Source organism: Somniosus microcephalus, chromosome 12, assembly GCF_052327205.1.
Source record: "Somniosus microcephalus isolate GS21.2 chromosome 12, FLI_Smic_1.0, whole genome shotgun sequence".
NCBI classification, from domain to species: domain Eukaryota; kingdom Metazoa; phylum Chordata; class Chondrichthyes; order Squaliformes; family Somniosidae; genus Somniosus; species Somniosus microcephalus.
This window is the reverse complement of record NC_140998.1, coordinates 218,676,873-218,703,066: the sequence shown is the minus strand read 5'-3', so window position 1 is coordinate 218,703,066 and position 26,194 is coordinate 218,676,873. Positions and strand designations below refer to the sequence as shown.

Here is a 26,194-nt window from a genome sequence, read left to right as displayed (position 1 = left end):
CTAGGTTGCATAGAGGGAATACCACACTTTACATGTTGAGTAGAATGTATATCACACTGTAAATGTTGAGTAGAGGGTATATCACAGTCTATAGGTTGGGTAGAGTGTATATCACACTGTACAGGTTGGGTAGAGGGTATATCACACTTTAAATGTTGGGTAGAGGGTATATCACACTCTACAGGTTGGGTAGAGGGTATATCACACTCTACAGGCTGGGTAGAGGGTATATCACACTGTATAGGTTGGGTAGAGTGTATATCACACTCTATAGGTTGGGTAGAGTGTATCTCACACTGTACAGGTTGGGTAGATGGTATATCTCTGTCTCTAGATTGGGTAGAGGCTGTATCACACTCTATAGGTTGGGTAGAGGGTATATCACACTGTACAGGTGGGGTAGATGGTATATCACACAGCACCCATTGGGTAGAGGGTATATCACACTGCAGAGGTTTGGTAGAGGGTATATCACAATGTGCAGGTTGGGTAGAGGGTATATCACACTGTACAGGTTGGGTAGAGGGTATATCACACTGTTTAGTTTTGGTAGAGGTTATATCACACTGTGCAGGTTGGGTAGAGTGTATATCACACTGCATAGGTTGGGTAGAGGGTATATCACACTGCATAGGTTTGGGTAGATGGTATATCACACTCTACAGGTTGGGTAGAGGGTATATCTCACTCTCTATGTTGAGTAGAGGGTATATCACACTGTATAGGTTGGGTTGAGGGTATATCTCACTCTCTAGGTTGGGTAGAGAGTATATCACACTGTATAGGTTGGGTAGAGGGTGTATCACTCTGTACTGGTTGGGTAGAGTGTATATCAAACTGTATAGGTTGGGTAGAGGGTGTATCACTCTGTACTGGTTGGGTAGAGTGTATATCACACACTAAGGTTTGGTAGAGGGTATACCACACTGTATAGGTTGGTTAGAGGCTATATCACACTCTACAGTTTGGGAAGAGGGTATATCACACTGCATAGGTTGGGTAGAGGGTATATCAAAGTGTACAGGTTGGGTAGAGTGAATATCACACTGTACAGGTTGGGTAGAGGCTATATCACACTCTATAGGTTGGGTAGAGGGTATATCTCACTCTACAGGTTGGGTAGAGGGTATATCTCACTCTACAGGCTGAGTAGAGGGTATATCACACTGTATATGTTGGGTAGCGGGCATATCACATTGTATAGTTGGGTAGTGGGTATATCACACTGTATAGGTTGGGTAGAGGGTATATCAAACTGTATAGGTTGGGTAAAGGGTATATCACACTGTATAGTTTGGGTAGAGTCTATATCACACTTTATAGGTTGGCTAGGGGATATATCACATTTTATAGGTTGGGTAGAGAGTATATCACGCTGTATATGTTGGGTAGCGGGTATATCACATTGTATAGTTGGGTAGAGGGTATATCAGACTGTATGTGTTGGGTAGCGGGGTATTTCACATTGTATAGTTGGGTAGAATGTATATCACACTATATAGTTTGGGTAGAGGTTGAACCACACTGTACAAGTTGGGTAGAGGGTATATCACACTGTACAGGTTGCGTAAAGTGTAAATCACACTGTATAGGTTTGGTAGAATGTATATCACACTCTACAGGTTGGGTAGAGGGTATATCTCACTCTGCAGGCTGGGTAGAGGGTATATCTCACTCTACAGGTTGGGTAGAGGGTATATCTCACTGTACAGGCTGGGTAGAGGATATATCACACTGTACAGGTTGGGTAGAGGGTATATCGCACACTATAGTTTGCGTAGAGGGTATATCACACTTTACAGGTTGGGTAGAGAGTATATCACAATGTCCAGTTTTGGTAGAGGGTATATCACTCTGTACAGGTTGGGTAGAGGGTATACCACTCTATACAGGTTGGGTAGAGGGTATATCACACTCTATAGGTTGGGTAGAGGGTATACCACACTGTACATGTTGGGTAGAGGGTATATCACACTGCATATGTTGGGTAGCGTGTATATCACATTGTATAGTTGGGTAGTGGGTATATCACACTGTATATGTTGGGTAGAGAGTATATCACACTGTCTAGGTTGGGTAGAGGGTAAATCACACTGTACAGGTTGGGTAGAGGGTATATCACACTGTACAGGTTGGGTAAAGAGTATATCACAATGTATAGGTTAGATAGTGTGTATATCAAACTGTATAGGTTGGCTAGGGGATATATCACATTTCATAGGTTGGTTAGAGAGTATATCACACTGTCTAGGTTGGGTAGAGGGTATATCACACTTTACAGGTTGAGTAGAATGTATATCACACTGTAAATGTTGAGCAGAGGCTATATCACACTCTGCAGGTTGGGAAGAGGGTATATCACACTGCATAGGTTGTGTAGAGGGTATATCAAAGTGTACAGGTCGGGTAGAGTGAATATCACACTCTACATGTTGGTTGGAGGGTATATCACACTCTATAGGTTGGGTAGAGGGTATATCTCACTCTACAGGTTGGGTAGAGGGTATATCTCAGTCTACAGGCTGGGTAGAGAGTATATCACACTGTACAGGTTGGGTAGAGTGTATTTTACACTGTCCAGGTGGAGTAGAGGGTTATTCACACTGTACAGGTTGGGTAGAGTGTATATCACACTCTATAGGTTGGGCAGAGTGTATATCACACTGTACAGTTTAGGTAGAGGATATATCACACTCTATAGGTTGGTTAGAGTGTATCTCACACTGTACAGGTTGGGTAGATGGTATATCTCACTCTCTAGGTTGGGTAGAGTCTGTATCACACTCTATAGGTTGGGTAGAGTGTATATCACACTTTACAGGTTGGGTAGAGGGTATATCACACTGTACAGGTGGGGTAGACGGTATATCACACTGCACCCATTGGGTAGAGAGTGTATCACACTGTATAGGTTTGGTAGGGGGTATATCACAATGTGCAGGTTGGGTAGAGGGTATATCACACTGTACAGGTTGGGTAGAGAGTATATCACACTGTATAGTTTGGGTAGAGGTTATATCACACTGTGCAGGTTGGGTAGAGCGTATATCACACTGCATAGGTTGGGTAGAGGGTATATCACACTGCATAGGTTTGGGTAGAGGGTATATCACACTTTACAGTTTGGGTAGAGGGTATATCACACTCTACAGGTTGGGTAGTTGGTATATCACAATCTACAGGTTGGGTAGAGGGTATATCACACTGTACCCATTGGTTAGAGGGTATATTACATTGTATAGGTTGGGCAGAGGGTATATCACACTGTGCAATTTGGGTAGAGTGTATATCACACCGTACTGGTTGGGTAGAGTGTATATCACACTGTGCAGTTTGGGTAGAGTGTATATCACACTGTACAATTTGGGTAGAGGGTATATCACACTTTACAGGTTGGGTAGAGCGTATATCACACTCTACAGGTTGGGTAGAGGGCATATCACACTCCACAGTTTGGGTAGAGTGTATATCACACTCTATAGGTTGGGCAGAGTATATATCACACTGTACAGGTTAGGTAGAGGGTATATCACACTATACAGGTTGGGTAGATGGTATATCTCACTCTCTAGGTTTGGTAGAGAGTGTATCACACTGTACAGGTTGGGTAGAGTGTATAGCACACTGTATAGGTAGGGTAGAGGCTGTATCTCACTCTATAGGTTGGGTAGAGTATATATCACACTTTACAGGTTGGATAGAGGGTATATCACATTGTACAGGTTGGTTAGCTGGTATATCACACTTTACCCATTGGGTAGAGGGTATATCACACTGTATAAGTTGGGTAGAGGGTATATCACACTCTGTAGGTTGGGTAGAGCGTATATCACACTGTACAGGTTGGGTAGAGGGTATATAACACTCTACAGGTTGGGTAGAGTGTATATCACACTGTATAGGTTGGGTAGAGTGTATATCACACTGTAAATGTTGAGTGGAGGATATATCACAGTCTATAGGTTGGGTAGGGTGTATATCACACTGAACAGGTTGGATAGAGGGTGTATCGTACTCTATAGGTTGGGTAGAGGGTATATCACACTGTATATGTTTGGTAGCATGTATATCTTATTGTATAGTTGGGTAGTGGGTATATCACTCTATAGGTAGGGTAGAGGGAATATCACACTGTATAGGTTGGATAGAGGGTATGTCACACTGTACAGGTTGGGTAGAGGGTATATCACACTGTACAGGTTGGGTAGAGGGTATATCACACTGTATATGTTTGGTAGCATGTATATCTTATTGTATAGTTGGGTAGTGGGTATATCACTCTATAGGTAGGGTAGAGGGAATATCACACTGTATAGGTTGGATAGAGGGTATATCACACATTACAGGTTGGGTAGTGAGTATATCACACTGTACAGGTTGGGTAGAGGGTATATCACAATGTACAGGTTGGGTAGAGGGCATATCACACTTTATAGCTTGGGTATAGGCTATATCACACTCTATAGGTTGGGTAGATGGTATAATACACTGTACAGGTTCGGTAGAGGGTATATCACACTGTACAGGTTGGGTAGAGAGTATATCACACTGTACAGGTTGGGTAGAGGTTATATCACACTGTATAGGTTGGGTAGAGTGCATATCATACTGTATAGGTTGGGTAGGGGATATGTCACATTTTATTGGTTGGGTAGAGGGTATATCACACTGTATATGTTTGGTAGCATGTATATCTTATTGTATAGTTGGGTAGTGGGTATATCACTCTATAGGTAGGGTAGAGGGAATATCACACTGTATAGGTTGGATAGAGGGTATGTCACACTGTACAGGTTGGGTAGAGGGTATATCACACTGTACAGGTTGGGTAGAGGGTATATCACACTGTATATGTTTGGTAGCATGTATATCTTATTGTATAGTTGGGTAGTGGGTATATCACTCTATAGGTAGGGTAGAGGGAATATCACACTGTATAGGTTGGATAGAGGGTATATCACACATTACAGGTTGGGTAGTGAGTATATCACACTGTACAGGTTGGGTAGAGGGTATATCACAATGTACAGGTTGGGTAGAGGGCATATCACACTTTATAGCTTGGGTATAGGCTATATCACACTCTATAGGTTGGGTAGATGGTATAATACACTGTACAGGTTCGGTAGAGGGTATATCACACTGTACAGGTTGGGTAGAGAGTATATCACACTGTACAGGTTGGGTAGAGGTTATATCACACTGTATAGGTTGGGTAGAGTGCATATCATACTGTATAGGTTGGGTAGGGGATATGTCACATTTTATTGGTTGGGTAGAGGGTATATCACATTGTGCAGGTTGGGTAGAGGGTATATCACACTATATAGGTTGGGTAGAGGGTATATCACACTGCACAGGTTGCGCAGAGGTTATATCACACTGTACAGGTTGGATTGGGTAGAGGGTATATCATACTGTACCCATTGGATAGAGGGTAACTCACACTGTGCAGGTTGGGTAGAGGGTATATCGCACTGTACAGGTTGGGTAGAGGGTATATCGCACTGTGCAGGTTGGGTAGAGGGTATATCGCACTGTGCAGGTTGGGTAGAGGGTATATCACACTGTACAGGTTGGGTAGAGGGTATATCACACTGTACAGGTTTGGTAGAGGGTATATCACACAGCATAGGTTGGGTAGTGGGTACATCACACTCTACAGGTTGGGTAGAGGGTATCTCACACTCAACAGGTTTGGTAGAGGGTATATCTCACACTTTACATGTTGGTTAGAGTGTATATCACACTGTACAGGTTGGGTGGGGGGAATATCACACTCTATTGGCATGTGTAGAGGGTATATCTCATTGTATAGTTGGGTAGAGGGTATATCACACTGTATAGGTTGGGTAGAGAGTATACCAAACTATAGTTTGGGTAGTGCGTAAAACACAATGTACAGGTTGGTAGAGGGTATATCACACTGTACAGGTTGTGTAGAGAGTTTACCACACTGTATAGGTTGGGTAGAGTGTATATCATACTCTTTTGGTTGGGTAGGGGATATGTCATATTTTATTGGTTGGGAAGAGGATATATCACACCGTATAAGTTGGGTAGAGGGTATATCACACTGTATAGGTTGGGTAGAGGGTATATCACATTCTATAAGTTGGGTAGAGGGTATATCACACTGTACAGGTTGGGTAGAGGTTATATCACAGTGTACAGGTTGGGCAGAGTGTATATCACACTGTACCCATTGGATAGAGGGTAAATCACACTGTGCAGGTTGGGTAGAGGGTATATTACATTCTATAGGTTGGGTAGAGGGTATATCACACTGTGCAGGTTGGGTAGAGGGTATATTACATTCTATAGGTTGGGTAGAGGGTATATCACACTGTACAGGTTGGGTAGAGGTTATAGCACAGTGTACAGGTTGGGCAGAGTGTATATCACACTGTACCCATTGGATAGAGGGTAAATCACACTGTGCAGGTTGGGTAGAGGGTATATCACACTGTGCAGGTTGGGTAGAGGTTATATCACAGTGTACAGGTTGGGTAGAGGGTAAATCACACTGTGCAGATTGGGTAGAGGGTAAATCACACTGTACAGGTTGGGTAGAGGGTATATCACACTGTACAGGTTGGGTAGAGGGTATATCACACTGTACAGGTTTGGTAGAGGGTATATCACACTGCATAGGTTGGGTAGTGTGTATATCACACTGTACAGGTTGGGTAGAGTGTATACCACACTGTATAGGTTGGGTAGAGGGTATATCACAATCTATAGGTTGGGTAGAGTGTATCTCACACTGTACAGATTGGGTAGGGGGTATATCACACTGTACCCATTGGGTAGAGAGAATATCACACTGTGCAGGTTCGGTAGAGGGTATATCATGCTGTACAGGTTGGGTAGAGGGTATATCACACTGTGCAGGTTTGGTAGAGGGTATATCACACTTTACAGGTTGGGTACAGTGTATATCGCACTTTATAGTTTTGGTAGAGGGTATATCACACTCTCTAGGTTGGGTAGAGGGTATATCATACTGTACAGGTTGGGTAGAGGTTATATCACACTCTATGTTGGGTAGAGTGTATATCACATTGTGCAGGTTGGGTAGAGTGTATATCACACTGTACCCATTTGGTAGAGTATATATCACACTGTAAAGGATGGGTAGAGGGTATATCACACTGTAAAGGTGGGGTAGAGGGTATGTCACAGTGTGCAGGTTGGGTAGAGAGTATATCACACTGTGCAGTTTGGGTAGAGGGTATATCTCACTCTGAAGGTTTGGTAGAGTTTATGTCACACTATAGGTTGGGTAGAGGGTATATCACACTCTATAGGTTGGGTAGAGCTTATATCACACTGTACAGGTTGGGTAGAGGGTATATCACACTGTACAGGTTGGGTAGAGGGTATATCACACTGTACCCATTTGGTTGAGGGTAAATCACACTGTACAGGTTGGGTAGAGGGTATATCACACTGTGCAGGTTGGGTACAGGGTATATCACACTTTACAGGTTGGGTAGAGGGTATATCACACTCTACAGGTTGGGTAGAGGGTATATCACATTCTGCAGGTTGGGTAGAGTGTATGACTCACTCTCTAAATTGCGTTAGAGGGTATATCACACTGTACAGGTTGGGTAGAGTGTATATCACACTATAGGTTGGGATAGGGTATATCACACTCTATAGGTTGGGTAGAGGGAATATCACACTGTACAGGTTGGGTAGAGGCATCTCAGACTGTACCCATTGGGTAGAGGGTATATATCACTGTGCAGTTTGGGTAGAGGGTATATCACACTCTACAGGTTGGGTAGAGTGCATATCACACTGTGCAGGTTGGGTAGAGGGTATATCACACTGCATAGGTTGGGTAGATGGTTTATCACACTTTACAGGTTGGGTAGAGTGTATATCACACTCTACATGTTGGGTAGAGGTTATGTCTCACTCTCTAGTTTGGGTAGAGTGTATATCACACTGTACAGGTGGCTAGAGGGCATATCACACTGTATAGGTTGGGTAGTGTGTGTATCACACTGTACAGGTTGGGTAGAGTGCATATCACACACTAAAGGTTTGGTAGCATGTGTATCACACTGTATATGTTGGGTAGAGTGTATATCACACTGTACAGGTTTGGTAGAGTGTATATCACACTGCATAGGTTGGGTAGTGGGTATATCACACTCCACAGGTTAGGTAGAGGGTATATCACACTCTAACGATTTGGTTGAGGGTATATATCACTCTCTAAGTTGGGTAGAGTGTATATCACACTCTATAGTTTGGGTAGAGGGTATATCACACTCTATAGGTTGGGTAGAGGGTATATCACACTGTACCGGTTCGGTAGAGGGTATCTCACAATGTACAGGTTGGGTAGAGGGTATATCACACTGTACCCATTGGGTAGAGAATATATCACACTGTGCAGGTTTGGTAGAGGGTATATCACACTTCACAGGTTAGGTAGAGGGTATATCACACTCTAACGATTTGGTTGAGGGTATATATCACTCTCTAAGTTGGGTAGAGTGTATATCACACTCTATAGTTTGGGTAGAGGGTATATCACACTCTATAGGTTGGGTAGAGGGTATATCACACTGTACCGGTTCGGTAGAGGGTATATCGCACTGTGCAGGTTAGGTAGATGGTATATCACCCTGTACAGGTTGGGTAGAGTGTATATCACACTTTATACATTGGGTAGAGGGTATATCAGACTTTACAGGTTGGGTAGAGGGTATATCACACTGTACAGGTTGGGTCTAGGGTATATAACACAGTATAGGTTGGGTAGAGTGTCTATCACATTGTACCCACTGGGTAGAGGGTAAATCACACTGTGCCAGTTGGGTAGATGGTATATCACACTGTACAGGTAGGGTAGAGGGTTTATCACACTGTGCAGGTTGGGTAGAGGGTACATCACACTCTACAGGGTGGGTAGAGGTTATGCCTCACTCTCTAGTTTGCGTAGAGGGTATATCACACTGTACAGGTTGGTAGAGGGTATATCACACTATATAGGTTGCGTAGAGGGTGTATCACACTTTTCAGGTTGGGTAGAGTGCATATCACACACTAAAGGTTTGGTAGCATGTATATCACCCTGTATATGTTGGGTAGACTGTATATCACACTGTGCAGGTTGGGTAGAGTGTATATCACACTCTGTAGTTTGGGTAGAGGGTATATCACAATGTACAGGTTGGGTAGATTGTATATCACATTGTACAGGTTGGGTAGAGGGTATATCACACTGTACCCATTGGGTATAGTGTATATCACACTGTATAGGTTGGGTAGAGGGTATATCGCATTGTAAAGGTTGGGTAGAGGGTATATCACACTGTACAAGTTGGGTAGAGGGTATTTCACACTGCATAGGTTGGGTAGAGTGTATATCATACTGTATAGTTTGGGTAGGGGATATATCACAGTTTATTGGTTGGGTAAAGGATATATCACAATTTATTGGTTGGGTAGAGGATATATCACACTGTATAGTTTGGATAGAGGGTATAGCACACACTATAAGTTGGGTAGAGAGTATATCAAACTGTGCAGGTTGGGTAGAGGGTATATCACACTCTATAGGTTGGGTAGAGGGTATATCACACTGTACAGGTTGGGTAGGGGTTATATCGCACTGTACACGTTGGGTAGATGGTATGTCACACTGTGCCGGTTGGGTAGAAGTTATATCACACTGTACAGGTTGGTTAGAGTGTATATCACACTGTATATGTTGGGTAGAGTGTATATCACACTCTATAGGTTGGGTAGAGGGTATATCGCACTGTACAGGTTAGGTAGAGGGTATAACTCACTCTCTAGGTTGGGTAGAGGGTATATCATACTGTACAGGTTTGGTAGAGTGTATATCACACTGTATAGGTTGGATAGATTGAGTATCACACTGTACAGGTTGGGTAGAGGATATATCACACACAAAGTTTGGTAGAGGGTATATGACACTGTATAGGATGGGTAGACCGTATATCACACTTTATAGGTTGGGTAGAGCGTATATCACACTTTACAGGTTAAGTAGAATGTATATCACACTGTACAGGTTGAGTAGGGGGTATATCACACTCTATAGCTTGGGTAGGGGGTATATCACACTGTACAGGTTGGGAAGAGGGCATATCACACTGTACAGGTTGGGTAGAGGGTAAATCACACACTAAAGGTTTGGTAGAGCATATATGACACTGTATAGAATGGGTAGAGGGTATATCACACTGTACAGGTTGGGTAGAGTGTATATCACACTGCATAGGTTGGGTAGATGGTATATCACACTTTACAGTTTGGGTAGAGGGTATATCATATTGTACAGGTTGGGTAGAGAGTATATCACACTCTACATGATGGGTAGAGGGTATATCTCACTCTCTACGTTGGGTAGAGTGTATATCACACTGTACAGGTTGGGTACAGGGTATATCACACTGTATAGGTTGGGTAGAGGGTGTATCACAATGTACAGGTTGGGTAGAGTGTATATCACACACTCAAGGTTTGGTAGCATGTATATCACACAGTATATGTTGGGTAGAGTGTATATCACACACTAAAGGTTTGGTAGCGTGTATATCACACTGTATATGGTGGGTAGAGAGAATATCACACTGTGCAGTTTGGGTAGAGGGTATATCACACTGTGCAGGTTGGGTGGAGGGTATATCACACTGTGCAGGTGGGTAGAGGGTAGATCACTGCACAGGTTGGGTAGAGTGTATATCACACTCTATAGGTTGGGTAGAGGGTATATCATACTGTACAGGTTGGGTAGAGTGTATATCACACTGTCTAGGATGGGAGAGTGTGTATCACACTGTACAGGTTGGATAGAGGGTATATCACACACTAAAGTTTTGGTAGAGGTTATTTGGCACTTTATAGGATGGGTAGATGGTATATCACACTTTATAGGTTGGGTAGAGGGTATGTCACACTTTACAGGTTGGGTAGAATGTATATCACATTGTACAGGTTGAGTAGGGGGTATAACACACTCTATAGGTTGGTAGAAGATATGTCACACTACATAGGTTGGGTAGAGTGTATATCATACTGTATAGGTTGTGTAGGGGATATATCACACTGTGCAGGTTGGGTAGAGGGTATATCACAATGTACAGGTTGGTTATAGGGTATATCACACTGCATAGGTTGGGTAGAGGGTATATCACACTTTACAGGTTGGGGAGAGGGTATATCACACTCTACAGGTTGGGTAGAGGGTATATCACACTCAACAGGTTGGGTAGAGGGTATATCACACTGTACAAGTTGGGTAGAGGGTATCTCACACTACAGGTTGGTAGAGGGTATATCACACTGTACCCATTGGGTAGAGGGTATATCATACTGTGCAGGTTGGGTAGAGGGTATATCACACTGCAGGTTGGGTAGAGGGTATATCACACTATACAGGTTGAGTAGAGTGTATATCACACTGCATAGGTTGGGTAGATGGTATATCACACTTTACAGGTTGGGTAGAGGGTATATCACACTGTACAGGTTGGGTAGAGGGTATATCACGCTGTACAGCTTGGGTAGAGGGTATATCACACTGTACAGGTTGGGCAGATGTTATGTCTCACTCTCTAGGTTGGGTAGAGGATATATCACACTGTACTGGTTGGGTAGAGTGTATATCACACTCTATAGTTTGGGTAGAGGGTGTATCACACTGTATATGTTGGGTAGAGTGTATATCACACTGTGCAGGTTGGGTAGCATGTATATCACACTCTGTAGTTTGGGTAGAGGGTATACCACACTTTACAGGTTGGGTAGAGCACATATCACACTCTATAGGTTGGGTAGAGTGTATATCATACTGTATAGGTTGGTTAGGGGATATATATAACATTTTATTGGTTGGTAGAGGGTAGATCACACTGTATAGATTGGGTAGAGGATATATCACACTCTATAAGTTGGGTTGAAAGTATATCACTGCAGGTTCGGTAGAGGGTATATCACATTCTATAGGTTGGGTAGAGGGTATATCACACTGTACCCATTGGGTAGAGGGTATATCACACTGTACAGGTTGGGTAGAGGGTATATCACACTGTACCCATTGGGTAGAGGGTATATCACACTGTACCCATTGGGTAGAGGGTATATCACACTGTACAGGTTGGGTAGCATGTATATCACACTCTGTAGTTTGGGTAGAGAGTATACCACACTTTACAGGTTGGGTAGAGCATATATCACACTCTATAGGTTGGGTAGAGTGTATATCACACTGTATAGGTTGGGTTGAATGTATATCACTGCAGGTTCGGTAGAGGGTATATCACATTCTATAGGTTGGGTAGAGGGTATATCACACTGTAGACGTTGGGTAGATATTATATCACACTGTACAGGTTTGGTAGAGGGTATATCACACTGTACCCATTGGGTAGAGAGTATATCCCACTGTGCAGGTTGGGTAGAGGGTATATCACACTGTACAGGTTGGGTAGAGTGTATATCACACTTTACAGGTCGGGTAGAGGGTTTATCACACTCTACAGGTTGGGTAGAGAGTATATCGCCCTCTCTAGGTTGGGAAGAGGGCATATCATACTGTACAAGTTGGGTAGAGTGTATAGCACACTGTATAGGTTGGGTAGAGTGTGTATCACACTTAACATGTTGGAGAGAGGGTATATCACACACTAAAGGTTTGGTAGAGGGTATATGACACTGTATAGGATGGGTAGAGGGTATATCACACCCTATAAGTTGGGTTGAGAGTATATCACACTGTATAGGTTGGGTAGAGGGTATATCACTCTTTGCAGGTTGGGTAGAGGGTGTATCACACTCTATAGGTTGGGTAGAGGGTATATCACACTGTACAGGTTGGGTAGAGGGTATGTCACACTGTATAGGTTAGTTAGAGTGTATATCATACTGTATAGGTTGGGTAGAGGATATATCACAATTTATTTGTTGGGTTGCGGATATATCACACTGTATAGTTTGGGTAGAAGGTATAGCACACTGTATAGTTTGGGTAGAGGGTATATCAAACTCTAAGTTGGGTAGAGAGTATATCAAACTGTGCAGGTTGGGTACAGGGTAGATCACACTGTACAGGTTTGGTAGAGGATATATGACACTGCATCGGTTGGGTAGTGGGTATGTCACACTCTGCAGGTTGCATAGAGGGTATATCACACTGTACACATTAGGTAGAGGGTGTCTCACACTGTGCAGGTTGGGTAGAGTGTATATCACACTTTATACGTTGGGTAGACGGTATATCACACTTTACAGGTGAGGTACAGTGTATATCACACTTTACAGGTTGGGTAGAGTGTATATCATACTGTACAGGTTGCGTAGAGGGTATATCTCACTCTCTAGGTTGGGTAGAGTGTATATCACACTGTATAGCTTGGGTAGAGTGTGTATCACACTGTACAGGTTGGGTAGAGGGTATATCACACACTAAAGGTTTGGTAGAGGGTTTATGACATTGTATAGGATGGCTAGACGGCATATCACTCTTTATAGGTTGGGTAGAGGGTATATCACACTTTACAGGTTGGGTAGAATGTATATCACACTGTACAGGTTGAGTAGGGGGTATTTCACACTCTATAGCTTGGGTAGGGGGTATATCACACTGTGCAGATTGGCTAGAGGGCATATCACACCGTACAGGTTGGGTAGAGGGTATATCTCAGTCTAAAGGTTTGGTAGAAGATATGTCACACTACATAGGTTGGGTAGAGGGTATATCAAACTCTATAAGTTGGGTAGAGTGTATATCATACTGTATAGGTTGGGTAGGGGATATATCACACTGTGCAGGTTGGGAAGAGGGTATATCACACTATACAGGTTGGGTAGAGGGTATGTCTCACTCTCTAAATTGGGTAGAGGGTATATCACACTGTACAAGTTGGGTAGAGGGTATCTCACACTACAGGTTGGGTAGAGGGTATATCACACTGTACCCATTGGGTAGAGGGTATATCACACTGTGCAGGTTGGGTAGAGGGTATATCACACTGTACAGGTTGGGTAGAGGGTATATCACACTGCAGGTTGGGTAGAGTGTATATCACACTGTACAGGTTGGGTAGAGTGTATATCACACTATACAGGTTGAGTAGAGTGTATATCACACTGCATAGGTTGGGTAGATGGTATATCACACTTTACAGGTTGGGTAGAGGTTATATCACACTCTACAGGTTGGGCATTTGTTATGTCTCACTCTATGTTGGGTAGAGGGTATATCACACTGTACAGCTTGGGTAGAGGGTATATCACACTCTACAGGTTGGGCAGATGTTATGTCTCACTCTATGTTGGGTAGAGGGTATATCACACTGTACTGGTTGGGTAGAGGGTATATCACACTGTACTGGTTGGGTAGGGTGTATATCACACTCTATAGGTTGGGTAGAGGGTGTATCACACTGTACAGGTTGGGTAGAGTGTATAACACTCTCTAAAGGTTTGGTAGCGTGTATATCACACTGTATATGTTGGGTAGAGTGTATATCACACTGTGCAGGTTGGGTAGCATGTATATCACACTCTGTAGTTTGTGTAGAGGGTATACCACACTTTACAGGTTGGGTAGAGCATATATCACACTCTATAGGTTGGGTAGAGTGTATATCACACTGTATAGGTTGGTTAGGGGATATATATAACATTTTATTGGTTGGGTAGAGGATATATCACACTGTATAGTTTGGGTAGAGGGTAGAGCACACTGTATAGATTGGGTAGAGGATATATCACACTCTATAAGTTGGGTTGAGTGTATATCACACTGCAGGTTCGGTAGAGGGTATATCACATTCTATAGGTTGGGTAGAGGGTATATCACACTGTACACGTTGGGTAGAGAGTATATCACACTGTGCAGGTTGGGTAGAGGCTATATCACACTGTACAGATTGGGTAGAGGGTATATCCCACTGTGCAGGTTGGGTAGAGGGTATATCACACTGTACAGGTTGGGTAGAGTGTATATCACACTTTACAGGTCGGGTAGAGGGTTTATCACACTGTACAGGTCAGGTAGAGGGTTTATCACACTCTACAGGTTGGGTAGAGAGCATATCTCACTCTCTAGGTTGGGAAGAGGGTATATCATACTGTACAAATTGGGTAGAGTGTATAGCACACTGTATAGGTTGGGTAGAGTGTGTATCACACTTAACATGTTGTAGAGAGGGTATATCACACACTAAAGGTTTGGTAGAGGGTATATGACACTGTATAGGTTGGGTAGAGGGTATATCACTCTGTGCAGGTTGGGTAGAGGGTGTATCACACTCTATAGGTTGGGTAGAGGGTATATCACACTGTACAGGTTGGGTAGAGGGTATATCACACTCTACAGGTTGGGTAGAGGGTATATCACACTGTACAGGTTGGGTAGAGGGTATATCACACTGTACAGGTTGGGTAGAGTGTATATCACACTTTACAGGTTGGGTAGAGGGTATATCACACTCTACAGGTTGGGTAGAGGGTATATCACACTCTACAGGTTGGGTAGAGGGTATATCACACTGTACAGGTTGGGTAGAATGTATATCACACTGTACAGGTTCAGTAGGGGGTATATCACACTCTATAGGTTGGGTAGAGGGTATATCACACTGTACAGGTTGGATAGAGGGTATATCACACTGTACAGGTTGGGTAGAGGGTATATCACACTGTACAGGTTGGATAGAGGGTATATCACACTGCATAGGTTGGGTAGATGGTATATCACACTGTACAGTTTGGATAGAGGGTATATCACACTGCATAGGTTGGGTAGATGGTATATCACACTGTACAGGTTTGGATAGAGGGTATATCACACTGCATAGGTTGGGTAGATGGTATATCACACTGTACAGGTTGGGTAGAGTGTATATCACACTCTATAGGTTGGGTAGAGTGTATATCTCACTGTATAGTTGGGTAGAGGGTATATCACACTTAACATGTTGTAGAGAGGGTATATCACACACTAAAGGTTTGGTAGAGGGTATATGACACTGTATAGGTTGGGTAGAGGGTATATCACTGTGCAGGTTGGGTAGAGGGTGTATCACACTCTATAGGTTGGGTAGAGGGTATATCACACTGTACAGGTTGGGTAGAGGGTATATCACACTCTACAGGTTGGGTAGAGGGTATATCACACTGTACAGGTTGGGTAGAGGGTATATCACACTGTACAGGTTGGGTAGAGTGTATATCACACTTTACAGGTTGGGTAGAGGGTATATCACACTCTACAGGTTGGGTAGAGGGTATATCACACTCTACAGGTTGGGTAGAGGGTATATCACACTGTACAGGTTGGGTAGAATGTATATCACACTGTACAGGTTCAGTAGGGGGTATATCACACTCTATAGGTTGGGTAGAGGGTATATCACACTGTACAGGTTGGATAGAGGGTATATCACACTGTACAGGTTGGGTAGAGGGTATATCACACTGTACAGGTTGGATAGAGGGTATATCACACTGCATAGGTTGGGTAGATGGTATATCACACTGTACAGTTTGGATAGAGGGTATATCACACTGCATAGGTTGGGTAGATGGTATATCACACTGTACAGGTTTGGATAGAGAGTATATCACACTGCATAGGTTGGGTAGATGGTATATCACACTGTACAGGTTGGGTAGAGTGTATATCACACTCTATAGGTTGGGTAGAGTGTATATCTCACTGTATAGTTGGGTAGAGGGTATATCACACTGTACAGGATGGGTAGAGTGTATATCACACATTACAGGTTGGGTAGAGGGTATATCACACTCTACAGGTTGGGTAGAGGGTATATCACACTCTACAGGTTGGGTAGAGGGTATATCACACTGTACAGGTTGGGTAGAATGTATATCACACTGTACAGGTTCAGTAGGGGGTATATCACACTCTATAGGTTGGGTAGAGGGTATATCACACTGTACAGGTTGGATAGAGGGTATATCACACTGTACAGGTTGGGTAGAGGGTATATCACACTGTACAGGTTGGATAGAGGGTATATCACACTGCATAGGTTGGGTAGATGGTATATCACACTGTACAGGTTGGATAGAGGGTATATCACACTGCATAGGTTGGGTAGATGGTATATCACACTGTACAGGTTTGGATAGAGGGTATATCACACTGCATAGGTTGGGTAGATGGTATATCACACTGTACAGGTTGGGTAGAGTGTATATCACACTCTATAGGTTGGGTAGAGTGTATATCTCACTCTATAGGTTGGGTAGAGTGTATATCTCACTGTATAGTTGGGTAGAGGGTATATCACACTGCATAGGTTGGGTAGAGGGTATATCACACTGTACAGGTTGGGTAGAGGGTATATCTCACTTTATAGTTTGGGTAGAGGGTATATCACACTGTATAGGTTGGGTAGAGGGTATATCACACTGTACAGGTTGGGTAGAGGGTATATCACACTGTACAATTTGGGTAGAGGGTATATCTCACTGTACAGGTTGGGTAGAGGGTATATCACACTGTACAATTTGGGTAGGGGGTATCTCACATTGTATATGTTTGGTAGACTATCTATAACAGTGTCAATACTTACATTGCACATTCATGGTTATGGGTTGGGACTCCTGTTCACCAATGCTATTCTCTGCCGTGCAGTAAATCTGACACGAAGCATCCTTCCTTGAAACAGGGAATCGATATTGAGAAGAAAGCACCAACAGGGGTATTGAAGTGTCTTTGCAGAATTTCTTCCAGGAGAAGGACTGAGCCGCCGGATTGGATTCGGATCGACAGTTTAATGTAAAATATTCACCAACTGTAGCAGAACCCCAAAATTCGATTCGCACGTTGGTGGGAGGAACTGCAATGAAATATTTTCTTCTGTTAATATTTTCTCAAACATCTTACAGGGAAAGGCCAGAATTACCTAACTTTTCAGCTTGACGAGCGGCTGGGTATAAGGCAAAGGAACTTGAGATATTATCCACCCAGCATCAAACACTCCCAGGGCAGGTACAGCACGGGCTAGATACAGAGTAAAGCTCCCTCTACACTGTCCCATCAAACACTCCCAGGGCAGGTACAGCACGGGTTAGATACAGAGTAAAGCTCCATCTACACTGTCCCATCAAACACTCCCAGGGCAGGTACTGCACAGGGTTAGATACAGAGTAAAACTCCATCTACACTGCCCATCAAACACTCCCAGGGCAGGTACAGCACGGGCTAGATACAGAGTAAAGCTCCCTCTACACTGTCCCATCAAACACTCCCAGGGCAGGTACAGCACGGGCTAGATACAGAGTAAAGCTCCCTCTACACTGTCCCATCAAACACTCCCAGGGCAGGTACAGCACAGGGTTAGATACAGAGTAAAGCGCCCTCTACACTGTCCCATCAAACACTCCCAGGGCAGGTACAGCACGGGTTAGATACAGAGTAAAGCTCCCTCTACACTGTCCCATCAAACACTCCCAGGGCAGGTACAGCACGGGGTTAGATACAGAGTAAAGCTCCCTCTACACTGTCCCATCAAACACTCCCAGGGCAGGTACAGCACGGGCTAGATACAGAGTAAAGCTCCCTCTACACTGTCCCATCAAACACTCCCAGGGCAAGTACAGCACGGGTTAGATACAGAGTAAAGCTCCATCTACACTGTCCCATCAAACACTCCCAGGACAGGTACAGCACAGGTTAGATACAGAGTAAAGTTCCCTCGACACTGTCCCATCAAACACTTCCAGGGCAGGGACAGCACGGGCTAGATACAGAGTAAAGCTCCCTCTACACTGTCCCATCAAACACTTCCAGGGCAGGTACAGCACGGGCTAGATACAGAGTAAAGCTCCCTCTACACTGTCCCATCAAACACTCCCAGGGCAAGTACAGCACGGGTTAGATACAGAGTAAAGCTCCATCTACACTGTCCCATCAAACACTCCCAGGACAGGTACAGCACAGGTTAGATACAGAGTAAAGTTCCCTCTACACTGTCCCATCAAACACTCCCAGGGTAGGTACAGCACGGGTTAGATACAGAGTAAAGCTCCCTATACACTGTCCCATCAAACACTCCCAGGGCAGGTACAGCACGGGTTAGATACAGAGTAAAGTTCTCTCTACACTGTCCCATCAAACAGTCCCAGGGCAGGTACAGCACGGGTTAGATACAGAGTAAAGCTTCCTCTATACTGTCCCGTCAAACACTCCCAGGGCAGGTACAGCACGGGTTAGATACAGAGTAAAGCTTCCTCTACACTGTCCCATCAAACACTCCCAGGGCAGGTACAGTACGGGGTTAGATACAGAGTAAAGCTCCCTCTAAACTGTCCCATGAAACACTCCCAGGGCAGGTACAGCACGGGTTAGATACAGAGTAAAGCTCCCTCTCCACCGTCCCATCAAACACTCCCAGGGCTGGTACAGCACGGGGTTAGATACAGAGTAAAGCTCCCTCTACACTATCCCATCAAACACTCCCAGGGCAGGTACAGCACATGGTTAGATACAGAGTAAAGCTCCCTCTACACTGTCCCATCAAACACTCCCAGGGCAGTTACAGCACGGGTTAGATACAGAGTAAAGCTCCCTCTAAACTGTCCCATCAAACACTCCCAGGGCAGGTACAGCTCGGGTTAGATACAGAGTAAAGCTCCCTCTACACTGTCCCATCAAACACTCCCAGGGCAGGTACAGCACGGGTTAGATACAGAGTAAAGCTCCCTATACACTGTCCCATCAAACACTCCCAGGGCAGGTACAGCACCGGGTTAGAGACAGAGTAAAGCTCCATCTACACTGTCCCATCAAACATTCCCAGGGCAGGTACAGCACAGGGTTAGATACAGAGTAAAGCTCCCTCTACACTGTCCCATCAAACACTCCCAGGGCAGGTACAGCACGGGTTAGATACAGAGTAAAGCTCCCTCTACACTGTCCCATCAAACACTCCCAGGGCAGGTATAGAACGGGTTAGATACAGAGTAAAGCGCCCTCTATACTGTCCCATCAAACACTCCTTGGGCAGGTACAGCACGGGTTAGATACAGAGTAAAGTTCTCTCTACACTGTCCCATCAAACAGTCCCAGGGCAGGTACAGCACGGGTTAGATACAGAGTAAAGCTCCCTCTAAACTGTCCCATGAAACACTCCCAGGGCAGGTACAGCACGGGTTAGATACAGAGTAAAGCTCCCTCCACACTGTCCCATCAAACACTCCCAGGGCTGGTACAGCACGGGGTTAGATACAGAGTAAAGCTCCCTCTACACTATCCCATCAAACACTCCCAGGGCAGGTACAGCACATGGTTAGATACAGAGTAAAGCTCCCTCTACACTGTCCCATCAAACACTCCCAGGGCAGTTACAGCACGGGTTAGATACAGAGTAAAGCTCCCTCTAAACTGTCCCATCAAACACTCCCAGGGCAGGTACAGCTCGGGTTAGATACAGAGTAAAGCTCCCTCTACACTGTCCCATCAAACACTCCCAGGGCAGGTACAGCACGGGTTAGATACAGAGTAAAGCTCCCTATACACTGTCCCATCAAACACTCCCAGGGCAGGTACAGCACCGGGTTAGAGACAGAGTAAAGCTCCATCTACACTGTCCCATCAAACATTCCCAGGGCAGGTACAGCACAGGGTTAGATACAGAGTAAAGCTCCCTCTACACTGTCCCATCAAACACTCCCAGGGCAGGTATAGAACGGGTTAGATACAGAGTAAAGCGCCCTCTATACTGTCCCATCAAACACTCCTTGGGCAGGTACAGCACGGGTTAGATACAGAGCAAAGCTCCCTCTACACTGTCCCATCAAACACTCCCAGGGCAGGTGCAGCACGGGTTAGATACAGAGTAAAGCTCCCTCTACACTGTCCCATCAAACACTCCCACGGCAGGTATAGCACGGGGTTAGGTACAGAGTAAAGCACCCTCTACACTGTCCCATCAAACACTCCTAGGGCAGATTCAGCACAGGTTAGATACAGAGTAAAGCTCCCTATAAACTGTCCCATCAAACAGTCCCACGGCAGGTATAGCACAGGGTTAGGTACAGAGTAAAGCTCCCTCTACACTGTCCCATCAAACACTCCTAGGGCAGGTCCAGCACGGGTTAGATACAGAGTAAAGCTCCCTCTACACTGTCCCATCAAACACTCCCAGGGCAGGTACAGCACGGGTTAGATACAGAGTAAAGCTCCCTCTAAACTGTCCCATCAAACACTCCCAGGGTAGGTGCAGCACTGGTGAGATACAGAGTAAAGCTCCCTCTACACTGTCCCATCAAACACTCCCAGGGCAGGAGCAGCACGGGGTTAGATACAGAGTAAAGCTCCCTGTACACTATCCCATCAAACACTCCCAGCGCAGGTACAGCACGGGTTAGATACAGAGTAAAGCTCCCTCTACACTGTCCCATCAAACACTCCCAGGGCAGGTACAGCACCGGGTTAGAGACAGAGTAAAGCTCCATCTACACTGTCCCATCAAACATTCCCAGGGCAGGTACAGCACAGGGTTAGATACAGAGTAAAGCTCCCTCTACACTGTCCCATCAAACACTCCCAGGGCAGGTACAGCACGGGTTAGATACAGAGTAAAGCTCCCTCTACACTGTCCCATCAAACACTCCCAGGGCAGGTATAGAACGGGTTAGATACAGAGTAAAGCGCCCTCTATACTGTCCCATCAAACACTCCTTGGGCAGGTACAGCACGGGTTAGATACAGAGTAAAGTTCTCTCTACACTGTCCCATCAAACAGTCCCAGGGCAGGTACAGCACGGGTTAGATACAGAGTAAAGCTCCCTCTAAACTGTCCCATGAAACACTCCCAGGGCAGGTACAGCACGGGTTAGATACAGAGTAAAGCTCCCTCCACACTGTCCCATCAAACACTCCCAGGGCTGGTACAGCACGGGGTTAGATACAGAGTAAAGCTCCCTCTACACTATCCCATCAAACACTCCCAGGGCAGGTACAGCACATGGTTAGATACAGAGTAAAGCTCCCTCTACACTGTCCCATCAAACACTCCCAGGGCAGTTACAGCACGGGTTAGATACAGAGTAAAGCTCCCTCTAAACTGTCCCATCAAACACTCCCAGGGCAGGTACAGCTCGGGTTAGATACAGAGTAAAGCTCCCTCTACACTGTCCCATCAAACACTCCCAGGGCAGGTACAGCACGGGTTAGATACAGAGTAAAGCTCCCTATACACTGTCCCATCAAACACTCCCAGGGCAGGTACAGCACCGGGTTAGAGACAGAGTAAAGCTCCATCTACACTGTCCCATCAAACATTCCCAGGGCAGGTACAGCACAGGGTTAGATACAGAGTAAAGCTCCCTCTACACTGTCCCATCAAACACTCCCAGGGCAGGTATAGAACGGGTTAGATACAGAGTAAAGCGCCCTCTATACTGTCCCATCAAACACTCCTTGGGCAGGTACAGCACGGGTTAGATACAGAGCAAAGCTCCCTCTACACTGTCCCATCAAACACTCCCAGGGCAGGTGCAGCACGGGTTAGATACAGAGTAAAGCTCCCTCTACACTGTCCCATCAAACACTCCCACGGCAGGTATAGCACGGGGTTAGGTACAGAGTAAAGCACCCTCTACACTGTCCCATCAAACACTCCTAGGGCAGATTCAGCACAGGTTAGATACAGAGTAAAGCTCCCTATAAACTGTCCCATCAAACAGTCCCACGGCAGGTATAGCACAGGGTTAGGTACAGAGTAAAGCTCCCTCTACACTGTCCCATCAAACACTCCTAGGGCAGGTCCAGCACGGGTTAGATACAGAGTAAAGCTCCCTCTACACTGTCCCATCAAACACTCCCAGGGCAGGTACAGCACGGGTTAGATACAGAGTAAAGCTCCCTCTAAACTGTCCCATCAAACACTCCCAGGGTAGGTGCAGCACTGGTGAGATACAGAGTAAAGCTCCCTCTACACTGTCCCATCAAACACTCCCAGGGCAGGAGCAGCACGGGGTTAGATACAGAGTAAAGCTCCCTGTACACTATCCCATCAAACACTCCCAGCGCAGGTACAGCACGGGTTAGATACAGAGTAAAGCTCCCTCTACACTGTCCCATCAAACACTCCCAGGGCAGGTACAGCACGGGTTAGATACAGAGTAACAATCCCTCTACACTGTCCCCATCAAACACTCCCAGGGCAGGTACAGCACGGGTTAGATACAGAGTAAAGCTCCCTGTACACTGGCCCATCAAACACTCCCATGCCAGGTACAGCACGGGGTTAGATACAGAGTAAAGCTGCCTCTACACTGTCCCATCCATCACTCCCAGGGCAGGTGCAGCATGGGTTAGATACAGAGTAAAGCTACCTCAGTACTGCCCCTCCGACAGTGTGGCGCTCCCTCAGTACCGCCCCTCCGACAGTGCGGTGTTCCCTCAGTGCTGCCCCTCCGACAGTGCGGCAATCCCTCAGTACTGCCCCTCCGGTAGTGCAGCGCTCCCTCAGCAGTGCCCCCCCCGACAGTGCAGTGCTGCCTCAGTACTGCCCCTCCGACAGTGCGGCGCTCCCTCAGTACTGCCCCTCCGACAGTGTGGCGCTCCCTCAGTACCGCCCCTCCGACAGTGCGGTGTTCCCTCAGTACTGCCCCTCCGACAGTGCAGCACTCCCTCAGCACTGCCCCTCCGACAGTGCAGCACTCCCTCAGCACTGCCCCTCCGACAGTGCGGCGCTCCCTCAGTACTGCCGCTCCGACAGTGCAGCACTCCCTCAGCACTGCCCCTCCAACAGTGCGGCGCTCCCTGAGTACTGCCCCTCCGACAGTGTGGCTCTCCCTGAGTGCTGCCCCTCCGGCAGTGCGGCGCTCGCTCAGTACTGCCCCTCCGACAGTGCGGCACTCCCTCAGTACTGCCCCTCCGACAGTGCGGCACTCCCTGAGTGCTGCCCCTCCGACAGTGCGGCGCTCCCTCAGTACTGCCCCTCCGACAGTGCGGCGCTCCCTCAGTACTGCCCCTCCGACAGTGCGGCGCTCCCTCAAACTGTCCCTCCGACAGTGCGGCGCTCCCTCAGTGCTGCCCCTCCGACAGTGCGACGCTCCCTCAGTACTACCCCTCCGACAGTGCGACGCTCCCTCAGTACTACCCCTCCGACAGTGCAGCGCTCCCTCAGTACTGCCCCTCTGACAGTGCGGCGCTCCCTCACTACTGTCCCTCGTACATTGCGGCGCTCCCTGTGCTCTATCTCCAGGAAGCGTTGGCCTAGGATTACAGGACTTGCACCTTTGGTAGTGGTGGGACTGGAACCCAAGAACCTCTAGAAGTTGTTTAACAGATCAGAGAGATACAAATGAATGGTTACTCCAGATTCAGGATGGGATGCTGAGGACTACTCACACAGAATGTTGATTCTGATGCTCTCTGACCTCCCTGTTCCAACATCATTCGTGGCCTGACAGTAGTATTGACCTCTGTCCTGTTTATTGATATCAGTGAAGAGGAGTATCTCATCGGTAGTTCTACTCGCAGAGTAAGACATCTTGTACCAGGAGTAGGCTGTTACTGGTGGATCACTGCTGTCACTCACACAGGTTACATTCAGCTCGTCGTGTTCTTTAACTTCAGTTAGGGAGTTCATCTTTTGACCATTTAAGCTGTAAGAAACCTGTAAGTCCCTGGGTCGATCTGAAAGAAAGTTTGGTCCATTTATTCTTGGGAAGAGAATTAATTATCTTCATGTATATTTTACACAGAGTCTACAGCCAAGAAACAAGTCATTTGGCCCAAGCACTCTGTGCCGAGGTTTATGCTCCACACCAGCCTCCTCCCACCCCTCTTCATCTCACCCCATCAACACCAGCCTCCTCCCACCCCTCTTCATCTCACCCCATCAACACCAGCCTCCTCCCACCCCTCTTCATCTCACCCCATCAACACCAGACTCCTCCCACCCCTCTTCATCTCACCCCATCAACACCAGCCTCCTCCCACCCCTCTTCATCTCACCCCATCAACACCAGCCTCCTCCACCCCTCTTCATCTCACCCCATCAACACCAGCCTCCTCCCTCCTCTCTTCATCTCACCCCATCAACACCAGCCTCCTCCCACCCTCTTCATCTCGCCCCATCAACACCAGCCTCCTCCCACCCCTCTTCATCTCACCCCATCAACACCAAACTCCTCCCACCTCTCTTCATCTCACCCCATCAACACCAGCCTCCAACCTCCCCTCTACATCTCACCCCATCAACACCAGCCTCCTCCCACCCCTCTTCATCTCACCCCATCAACACCAGCCCCGTCCCACCCTTCTTCATCTCACCCCATCAACAGCAGCCTCCTCCCACCCCTCTTCACCTCACCCCATCAACACCAGCCTCCTCCCACCCCACTTCATCTCACCCCATCAACACCAGCCCCCTCCCACCCCTCTTCATCTCACCCCATCAACACCAGCCTCCTCCCACCCCTCTTCATCTCACCCCATCTCCACCAGCCTCCTCCCACCCCTCTTCATCTCACCCCATCAACACCAGCCTCCTCCCACCCCTCTTCATCTCACCCCATCAACACCAGCCTCCTCCCACCCCTCTTCATCTCACCCCATCCACACCAGCCTCCTCCCCCCCTCTTCATCTCACCCCATCAACAGCAGCCTCCTCCCAACCCTCTTCATCTCACCCCATCAACACCAGCCTCCTCCCACCCCTCTTCATCTCACCCCGTCAACACCAGCCTCCTCCCCCCTCTTCATCTCACCCCATCCACACCAGCCTCCTCCCCCCCTCTTCATCTCACCCCATCAACAGCAGCCTCCTCCCAACCCTCTTCATCTCACCCCATCAACACCAGCCTCCTCCCACCCCTCTTCATCTCACCCCGTCAACACCAGCCTCCTCCCCCCTCTTCATCTCACCCCATCAACACCAGCCTCCTCCCCCCTCTTCATCTCACCCCATCAACACCAGCCTCCTCCCCCCTCTTCATCTCACCCCATCAACACCAGCCTCCTCCCCCCTCTTCATCTCACCCCATCAACACCAGCCTCCTCCCCCCTCTTCATCTCACCCCATCAACACCAGCCTCCTCCCACCTCTCTTCATCTCACCCCATCAACACCAGCCTCCTCCCACCCCTTTTCATCTCACCCCATCACCATATCCTTCTACTCCTTTCTCCCTCGTGTGTTTATCCAGCT

General features: G+C 46.5%; 1 protein-coding gene across 1 annotated transcript in view; it reads right to left on the bottom strand.

The window, feature by feature from the left end:
- The window catches only part of LOC147110132 (B-cell receptor CD22-like), a 175,035-nt gene that overhangs the window by 41,988 nt on the left and 106,853 nt on the right, over positions 1–26,194 (bottom strand). The window contains exons 8-9 of the mRNA XM_086004064.1: positions 24,392–24,679; positions 17,601–17,867 (exon numbers count right to left, since the gene is read on the bottom strand). Of these exons, the coding sequence (XP_085860190.1) occupies positions 17,601–17,867; positions 24,392–24,679 (555 nt within the window). The remainder of the gene's footprint in view (positions 1–17,600; positions 17,868–24,391; positions 24,680–26,194) is intronic.